This window comes from Arachis hypogaea, chromosome 5, assembly GCF_003086295.3.
Source record: "Arachis hypogaea cultivar Tifrunner chromosome 5, arahy.Tifrunner.gnm2.J5K5, whole genome shotgun sequence".
NCBI classification, from domain to species: domain Eukaryota; kingdom Viridiplantae; phylum Streptophyta; class Magnoliopsida; order Fabales; family Fabaceae; genus Arachis; species Arachis hypogaea.
The window spans coordinates 35,990,223-35,999,944 of NC_092040.1; the positions used below are offsets into that span (position 1 = coordinate 35,990,223).

Genomic DNA, 9,722 nt, shown 5'->3' on the forward strand with positions numbered 1-9,722 from the left:
AAAAATATTATTTTTATATCAAAATCAACCACATATATATATATATTATTCAATTTATTTTTAATGTGTATTTATATTTTATATTAATAATTAATAATTAATAATTAATTTTAATAACTAATTTTAATATATACTTAACGTTGTTGATTAAAAAAATAAAAATTAATTTAGAATGTTTCACGTCTTATTATTATTATTATTATTATTATTATTATTATTATTATTATTATTATTATTTGTTACTAAATTTTTTTTAGGTTATAATGGAGGCACTTGTCCCCATAGTTTAGTGCGTAAATCCGTCCGTGTGTATATATATATTGAGAAAATGATAATAGTATTCTTATTTTTAATAATATTATTTTTTATATGATTTTTTGTATTATATTTTATATAAATTAAAAAAGAATATTATCCTAAAAGTGATATTATCATCTCTATATTTTTTGGATACATAGATAGGTATATCTTGAATTTAATATTTGATGATCTCAAATTAGATTCTTTATTCATTTACTTTTGGAAAATAGTATCTAAGAAGATTGGTAAGCCTAGAACCGGAAAGAATAATTGTTGAGGTAAAATTGTTCCTATGTACGCCAATGAGCCTTAGCTCAAGTGGCACTTCTCCCCTCTCCCCACCTCAAGGTCTAGGGTTCAAACCCTAGAGAATGCAATTGAGGAAAATTGTGAAAATATGTGAGGAGTGTGTGGGTGAGTTGTGTACCTAGGATTGGGGGTTGTCCAATCCACCGACCAAAAAAAAAAAAAAAAATTGTTCCTATGTACGAATTATACCAAAAAGGAAGATTGTGCGAGTGATTACGTGCAATTTTTGGAGATACTGATAATAAAAATATAAAAAAATTTATGGGACAGCAATTTTATTATATTTTGGATGTAACTAACAATCAACAGAGAAAAGTGAACAATTAGATAAAATCTTACACCATCAAATCATTATTGATGGCTAGTTGATGACTACCAATCATAAATATTGCTGTCCCTAGCATTATTCTAAAAATAATAATGGAAAACCAGACGAAAACGAAATCGAAAAATAACTGAAGTAATCTGCTACTGATAATAAGTATATTTTCTTCGGAAAAGGAACAAGCGAATATGAAATATAAATAATTAAAATAAAAATAACAGTTAAGAATTAGTTGTTGCAAGATAAAATGTCCCCACCATAATAGAGAAAATTGAGGGAGGAAGCAAAAACAGAAAGAAAAAATAGAATAAATCAAAATATGCAAGGATACAGGCTGTCACATCCAGTTCTCCTACTCAACAAAGAAGCCTTCACTCTGTCAGCCATCAACTAAATTAAAAATAAAAAATAAAAAGGGGTTGGCATATATACTCAGTCTTCTCCTATTCCTTCCCTCCATAAACTCATCAAGTCTCATCTCAACATGGATCCGTGCCACTACGTGCGGCTCCTCGTTGGAAACTTGGCCCTGAAATCACCGGCGTCATCCAAGCCCTCCTTCTCCGGCAAGGTGCACCCTTCCACTTCGTCGTGCTTCTGCGAGATCAAGCTCAGGGGAGCAGGTTCACAGCGATCCCACGCGGCCACAGTTCCTATAACCTCGGACACGCACCCTACTCCGCACTCCATGGCCGCATGCTTCGACTTCACCAAACCCCACATTGAGAAGCTCCTGAGTTCCAAGAAGCCCACCACCATCACCATCTCCCTCTACAAGGGCCGCGCAGACACTTCCTTCTCCTTCTTCTCCTCACCCAAACTCCTCGGCAAAATCTCAGTTCCCATCGATTTCACCATGCTAGACTCAAAACCCGTCACGTTCCACACCGGCTGGGTTAACCTCGCCAAAGCAGACAACAAATCCTCCTCCGCCCAGTCACTGCACCTAACAGTCCGGGCTGAGCCCGACCCGAGGTTTGTGTTCCGGTTCGACGGCGAACCGGAGTGCAGCCCGCAGGTTTTTCAAGTAAAAGGCGATGTGAAGCAACCGGTTTTCAGTTGCAAGTTCAGCTTTCGGGACAAGAATCAGGGACAGTTCCAATCTTCTTCGGCTAATGCGAATCACATGGCGGAGCGGAAGGGATGGTCCATCACAGTCCACGATTTGTCGGGTTCGCCAGTCGCCGCGGCCTCCATGGTCACGCCCTTCGTTCCCTCACCCGGGTCGCACCGGGTCAGCCGATCCAACCCGGGAGCATGGCTCATAATCCGACCCGAGGGGGACGGCACCTGGAAGCCTTGGGGTCGTCTGGAGGCCTGGCGGGAACCCAACAGCTCCAACGCCGTAGGGTACCGATTCGAGGTGCTTCCGGCTACCGCCGATCCCGTGACCCTGGCCGCCGCTACTATCAGCTCCCAGCATGGCGGGAAGTTCACCATCGACATTGCTACCGGCGTGACCCCTGTGAGCACTCCACATGGGAGCTGGGATTTGGGGTCCCGGTCTCGACCCGGATCAGGATCGGGTGTGGATTTCGGGTTGGACCCGATGTTGATGTATAAGGGGTTTGTGATGTCGGCGAGGGTGGACGGTGAGGGGAAGTGCAGCAAGCCGGAGGTGGAGGTTGGGGTGAAGCATGTGACTTGCACGGAGGATGCTGCGGCTTTTGTTGCTCTTGCGGCGGCGATGGACTTGAGCATGGACGCTTGCAAATTGTTTTCTCAGAAGCTCCGAAAGGAGTTGAGGCAGTAGAACTAAAAACATAGTGTGTATTTTTTGTCGTATTCTGAGTGCCGTTTCTGTCGGTTCAGCTAACACTATTCTAATATTCTTGGCGCTGGATCAAATTCAGCACTAACCCTCCTTTTGTTTTTTTACGGTTTTCGATGAGAACTATGTACAGTTGGGAGATTGGAAGTATCAGTTTAGTATTATTTTTGTTTATTCTTTTACCTCTTGGTGAAGTTTTGGATTCGTATTTTGCTTACAGATTAGGTCTTGTAAAGCTTCTGTTTTTCAATTAATTGGTTCTGGCACAAGTAGAATTTTTAATTCATGTCTCGTGCGTTGTAACGGAATGCGAGATTGAGCATGAGAATCCTATGTGCTGTCTCAAGTACATGTATCTTCTGTCACGCTTAGGTTTGCACTATTTCATTGCTACCATTACTGAACATGTACATAATAAGTTAATAACTTAATAGGGTTTCCTGGAACCCGCACATTACTTTCGCTCCAACATATCCTTTAATTAACATATGATTTTTTTTTTCAGAAGTACCTTGTAATTTTTATAGTATCCTCATTTTTTTATTTTAAGAAATTCATCCCTATATCTCCCTTCATTTACACACACCAAAATTCTGTGTGAATGAAATTGTTCTTGACTTCAAAATAAAAGAGGCATAAAATAAATAAATGAATAAAGAACAGTGGAAAAGGAATAATAGGATACAGCATTTGCTGTGAAATTCTTTTCAAAATTATGAGCAAACGGCTTAGAAGAGCCTGGGACTTATTTCAGTGGATTTTCCTCAAGTTAACATTCTTTCAATTTAACCATAGTTGTTTGTAAGATTGAAGAAATTTCAACTAAGAGACGACGGTGATAGGATTGTGAGGATTCAAGTATAGAAGCAATGACCAAACACGTAACGTAGTCCAATTTAGACAATTTTGAAAAGCACACGACACAACACCCAAAATGAATCGTAAGAAATTGGCTAGTCACCAATTTGGTTTCTCACGTTGTGCTGTATCCTTGCTGTCCATTCTCTAGCTCTAGAGTGAAACACATTTTTCCTTTCTTACCACAAAGTATGTAGCTTTTATCCTACTCTAGTATGAAGACAAGGATTGTGTAGTATGAGACATTCGACTAATCTACCAAAGAATTAAAGACTTTGATATGAATATCCACCAAACTACCTTAGTACGTTTTTCAAACACACTTACAAGGGGTTCAAGTGGAAGGGTTTGGCTAACTACACAAGGTCAAAAAGAACAACTTTATCACTTACAAAACATGACCATGTTACGAGTTTATTCTATTGCACTTTTGTCACTATTATCTATTCCATTTCTAATACCGGCCAACTTATCCGGATCAGTCATCACATCCTTGATAACATGAGAATCAGTAGCATTATGATCATCTGAACCAGTAGTTCCCTTCCCAGTGAATGACTCTGATGATTCTCCACTTTCACCTGTCTGAGTGTCATCCTTCAATTTCTCATTGTCATTGTCGTTGACATCTGTGTTCTTCATGTTCAAATTTGAATTACTCCTTCTGTTGCTTGTTTCACTGTTATCCTTGTTCACAGTTTTGTTTAATGCTACAAATCTTGTTACCTTTTGGAATTCACCAGCAGCTGCATCGACATCTCCATTTTCTGTTTTGATAGGGTCTGTTGCCTCAGAATCAGGAAGGTTTTCTTCAGATCCTCTATTGCTTCCCTGCTCTGTTCCTTCTCCTGTGACTGTTACATTCACTGTATTATTTTGAGCATGGTCTGATTCGGAAAATATCCCCGTATTATTCTGTTTAGATGAAGTGTCAGCTCCAGTTCCCGTCATGTTATTGCTGGCAGCACTGGCTGCTAGTGCTACTGTCAAATTACTGCTTGTCTCCGAGTTATTGTGAGAATGTGTTCTGTTGGTATTATTTAGATGTGAACTATCCGCTGGGATGGGCAAAGTCTTGTTTACAGTTTCTTTACCAGAAGTTGTGTTAGACGTTTCCCCCGGCATCAGTTGAGCTCCTGTGACCTTAATATCCAAATCAGTTTGATTCCCGCTACTTTCTTCTGTAAAAGTAGTCTCAGTTTCAGTGCTACTTGAATGAGTATCACGAGTCACAGCACTGGAGGCATCATCGCCCTTGTAATGCTCCTCCCGGGCCTCATGAGTGTTGTGGTTTTCAACTGAACCCTCCTCCTTTTCCTCATCCTCACTCTCCTCTTCTTTATCTTTCTCTTCCTCAATGAGCTCGTCATGATTAATATCCCTCCCTGAATTCTCTTTATCCTTTTCAGCTATCTCGTCATCTCCTACCTCTTGTCTGTCTTCCATCTCCTCACCTTTGTTTTCATCTTCATCTTGCTCTTCCTCTTGTCCCCTCACTCCGTGCTGGCTCTCTTCTTTTCCTTCTTGTAATTCTTCTTGTTCATGGAGTTCATGCTTGTTTTCATCCTCTTCCTCCACGATATTCTCATCTTCCACTTCTTCCTCATGCTTTTCATTTTGATTTATTTCAACCTTTTGTGCATTAAGGTCTTTTCTACCAAGTTTTGGAATCTGATGTGCAGTATTGTCATCAAATTCCTTCTTCTTATCATGTGAGTGCTTAATCTGATAGATCAACCAGAAGCAAACACAAAGCAACAGAATAATCTGCAGAACATGTTTCACCTTGATGCCTTTGGACCGCTGGTTCCGACTTGGCGACCGCCTTATCATGCTTAACTTACTTACAACGCTCAAGTTCTTACTTTTTCCAAATAGCCTGGAACCGAATAAGCAATTATCAGAGTCCTACAGAGGAAACAGGTATGGAGTTAGATGATAATTTCTATGCATTTTGAGTGATAAATTACAATGTCAACCAATACAACTGTAGAAAATGAACAAATCATGGTGGACGGCTGTCATTATGCATAGTTATTCACCATGATTTGACGTCATGCTTAGAAATCCATCTCTGTAAAGTCCGAAAGGAATCCCCTTCCTACAAAGTTATATCAAAGCAGCTAACAATATTTGTCCTTGCACAAATGGCAACACCATCATATAACATACATAAGGAGAAGAGGGGAAATGATAATATCACGCAAAAAGCAATCTATGTTACCAGAAAATTTCTACAAATGCGGGCATCATAATGGTTTAATTTAAGGGATTCTCCAAATCGAATATATTTATTGACCGAGGAAAGGAAACAGGGTGCAGCAGAATGGAACATTTTTAAAAAAAGGAAATACTGAGTGAGAAGAAAGAGAACTAAGGAGGGGTTACAAAGCTGAAAACAATTTCACGCGAAAAAAAAGAAAGAGCACACACAAAACCCTAAAAGAAACCCCAGAAGAGGAAGAAAAAAAGGCAAGTAGGAAATTGATAGAGAAGTATGGAACTTTGAATGGGGAAAGAAGGCCAAACATTGGTCCAAAAATGAAGAGGAAAGGAATTCACCTGAGTGAGGGAGGGGAAGGCAAGTAGGGAAGCACGCAACGAGTTGAGAGCTGAGAGCCTGAGACTGTTTTTTTAGCACCAAAAGTAGTCAGCTCGTCTTTGAGAATGCCACTTTGACCTCGCTCCTCTCTCCCCTCTGCTTCTGCCAATGCTACATTCTGCAATTGGCTAACACTTAATTCAAATAATTTTTTATTATTGTGCTACTTTTACATCACATAACCTAACCATTTTCTTTACAGCTTAAAGTAGTTCCTTACTATACATTGTATAACTTTTTGTTTCTCCATTATAATTAAGAAATTAACTTTAACATAAAAATACATAATGTTATTCACCATTTTTTGTTTTTGATATTAGAGTAGTAATATTATTTTCAAATGTGGGATCGAGAAATAAAAATTAGATCCGATTTGTAAGAGGTATAAAAATAAGACCGTTCGATCTATGAAAAATATAGAAATTGGACTTGAGAGATTTTTATTAAAAAAAATTAAAAATTTAAAGTACAAAAATTAAACTCTCCAATTTATATATCTGTCACACTTTTAAAAAATATCAAAAATTATAATATTAAAATATATCAATATTTTTACTTTCATACCAAAAAAGGCCGTCATTCAAAAAAATTAAATTAAAAAATTATGCATGTAACCGTAGTAAAAATACACATTTTCCTTTATTTTAATGTTAATATCAAAAGTTCATAAAATGTTCAATCTTACATTAATATCTCTCTCATAAGAAGAATATAAATGAATGAATGGTTGGTTATTGCCGCCCATGAAATGACAAAAATCTTGGTTATTGCTAGAAAGAAAAATTGATTCTCTTAAATTTTTTTAATTAAAAATATAAAATAAGATTTTTAATTTTTAAATATCTTTTAAATATATATTTTTTAATTTTATCTATTGATCCGTACTTGAATAACTCAAATATATAACGCTACATCTCGGAACTGAATTTTAAATTCAAATACTTCGTCCTATTAAAATAACCGACCCCGAACATTTTCAAAATGTCGATACATATCTTGGACATGACATGTACATAACGGTCCATTGTGTAACAATAAATATAGGACAAATAGGACTATAGATTCAATCATTTTCACTCACTCTTAAAAAAGAACTCTAATTGTATTTATAAAGATCGATTACTAACTTGAGCGTCAGAATCCTTTTTGCAGGTCCAACGCACAAGTCCAGCCTTTGAAGAACTGCAGTTCACCTGAAGGTCTTGGAGAAGGAGCCTTTCAGGTGTTAACGAGCTATACTTCAGAGGGTAGTTCTTGATAGGAATAGTTGGCGTCTATGGAGCTATTTTTCAAAACGTGTTCCCACATTTTACTACCTTTTTCATCTCTTCTTTCTTTTTCTTTTTGCAAGGTTTCTTATATCATGACGGACAATGCTATAGCTCCACAACCACCTCCAACTCATGCAGAATTTTTGGCTATGAACGCTGCTTTGTAGGCCGAGGTCCAAAAAATGGCCGAACTCCTGGCAGCTAAACCAAATAATGATAAGGAGAATGGGGAACGCAAGAATCTTAATGATGAAAATCCGAATGAAGAACATCACTCTAAATCAAACACAAAGATGGGAGGAACACTTCACAAGGCAGAAAGGTGGAGAACGAATCCGTTTTTCGAAGAAATAATGAACTTCCAAATGCCCAAAAACTTTACACTTTCAACAACATTGAAACCTTATGAGGGTATTGGGGATCCCAAAGTGCACGTCACCAAATTCGAGTCCATAATGTTACTATGGTGCCTCTGACCTTATCTTGTGCCGATCTTTTCCAACCTTCTTGAACGGAGCTGCTTTACTTTGATTTTTAAATTTGCCTACAAGTTCCATTACTAGTTTTGATGAGTTCACTGATATATTTGTAAACAATTTTGTAGCATCCAAAATCTATGTACGAGACTCAGATTATCTGAGCACAATTAATCAAGGACAACACAAAAGTCTGAAAGACTATATGACGAGGTTTGCAAAGGCAGCGATGAAAATTCCTTATCTAAACCCCAAGGTTCATTTACATGCCTTGAAAAGCGGGCTTCGCCTTGGAAAGTTTCACGAGGCCATTGCAGTAACAAAACCAAAGACGCTAGCAAAATTCATAGAAAAAGTGACTGGACAAATTGAAATCGAAGAACTAAGGAAAGCTCGGAGATTGGAAAAACTATTACCTCGCAGAGACAATGACAAGCAAGGTCGAACGAACAACCTTCGAGACAACAAAATGCCGGTTAAGTTGACACCCAACTTTGACTCATACACACAGTTCAATGCAAGGAGGGAAGTTATAATCAAAGAGATCCTACATGCCAAAATCATCAAAACCCCCAGTAGGGCTGGGACCTATCAAGACCAAAAATATGTTGACAAAAGCAAACACTGCGCATTTCACCAGATGTTCGGACATACAACTGATGAATGTGTAGTAGCAAAAGACCTCCTAGAGTGATTGGCACGGCAAGGGCTGCTGGATAAATATGCCAACGTCAAAATCCAAAAGGATGCGACAATCTCTCTTACAATGGCAGAACAACCAAATTCAACTTCGGTAGCAAAAGACAATGCAATATAGACTACTTCAAACCCACCTCCCCCAACTCGAAAGATCATTAATTACATCTCAGGAGGGTTCACCTGCAGACGAATTTCCAGCTCTACTAGGAAACAAAACTACAGGACCATGCTAACCCTCAAAGGAGAGGGATCAAGGCTACATCAGTCGAAATGCTCCACCCCGAGTATCACTTTCCAAGCATCTGACTTCAAATCCCAAACCCCAAATATCGATAACCCAGTGGTGATATTAGTAACCATAAGAGACACAACAATTAGAAAAGTCCTCATGGACCTTGGGAGCAGTGCCAATGTGTTGTTCTTATCAACATTTCAGAAGATGCAGTTGAACAAGAATACTTTGCAACCTTCATACGAAGAGCTAGTTGGCTTCTCCAGAGAAAAGGTTCTAGTAACAGGTTATGTCTGGTTAAAGACGACTTTAAGGCACCATCCCCACTTAAAACCTTAGATATCCAATATCTAGGGGTTGATTGCATAATCCCCCTACAACATCATATTAGGGCGACCATCGTTGAATTCTTTTAGAGCTATTATTTCTACGATTCATTTGTGTGTTAAGTTTCATATGCAGGATGACATTATCGCAACAATACATTTCGATCATAAAAGGGGCAAGATAATGCTATAACACTAGGCTAAAAGTCTGACCATCGACCTCAGAATCAATCCCGCAGATCAACTCGGTGTACAATACTGATGACATACCTCTACTACCTGAGCTTGACCCTCGATGTGATAAAGAAGCACGACCAACACCAACAGATGACCTCGCAAAATAAATCTTACTACCAATGAATCACAATGCACTAACATTGGCTATACTTTCAATGTAGAAGAAACATATAAGCTTGTAGCCCCACTGCAAGCAAAAGCGGATTTATATGCATGGACACCAACAGATATGCTTGGAATCAACCTAAATGGTATGTGCCATAAGCTTGCTTTGGACCCCAAAGCTCGTCCAATCCGTCAGAAAAAACATAATCTC

General features: G+C 38.4%; 2 protein-coding genes across 4 annotated transcripts; one reads left to right on the forward strand and one right to left on the reverse strand.

Annotated features, from left to right (window-relative positions):
• The first annotated feature begins 879 nt into the window (after window positions 1–879).
• On the forward strand, window positions 880–2,887 carry LOC112801213 (uncharacterized). The gene has a single exon (XM_025843825.3). It carries the CDS (start codon window positions 1,419–1,421, stop codon window positions 2,685–2,687), a length of 1,269 nt encoding a protein of 422 aa, XP_025699610.1. The 5' UTR covers window positions 880–1,418; the 3' UTR covers window positions 2,688–2,887.
• Window positions 2,888–3,814: 927 nt separating this feature from the next.
• On the reverse strand, window positions 3,815–6,365 carry LOC112801214 (uncharacterized). 3 transcript variants are annotated; one of them, XM_025843827.3, is made up of 2 exons: window positions 6,126–6,365; window positions 3,815–5,471 (listed from the first exon to the last, which is right to left on the reverse strand). In XM_025843827.3, exon 2 carries the CDS (start codon window positions 5,394–5,396, stop codon window positions 3,978–3,980), a length of 1,419 nt encoding a protein of 472 aa, XP_025699612.1. In that variant the 5' UTR covers window positions 5,397–5,471; window positions 6,126–6,365; the 3' UTR covers window positions 3,815–3,977. The 3 variants fall into 3 exon arrangements, with proteins under 3 accessions (XP_025699612.1, XP_072093206.1, XP_025699613.1); XM_072237105.1 differs by having other exon boundaries at window positions 5,606–6,345; XM_025843828.3 differs by having other exon boundaries at window positions 3,815–5,442; window positions 6,126–6,292.
• Window positions 6,366–9,722: the final 3,357 nt, after the last annotated feature.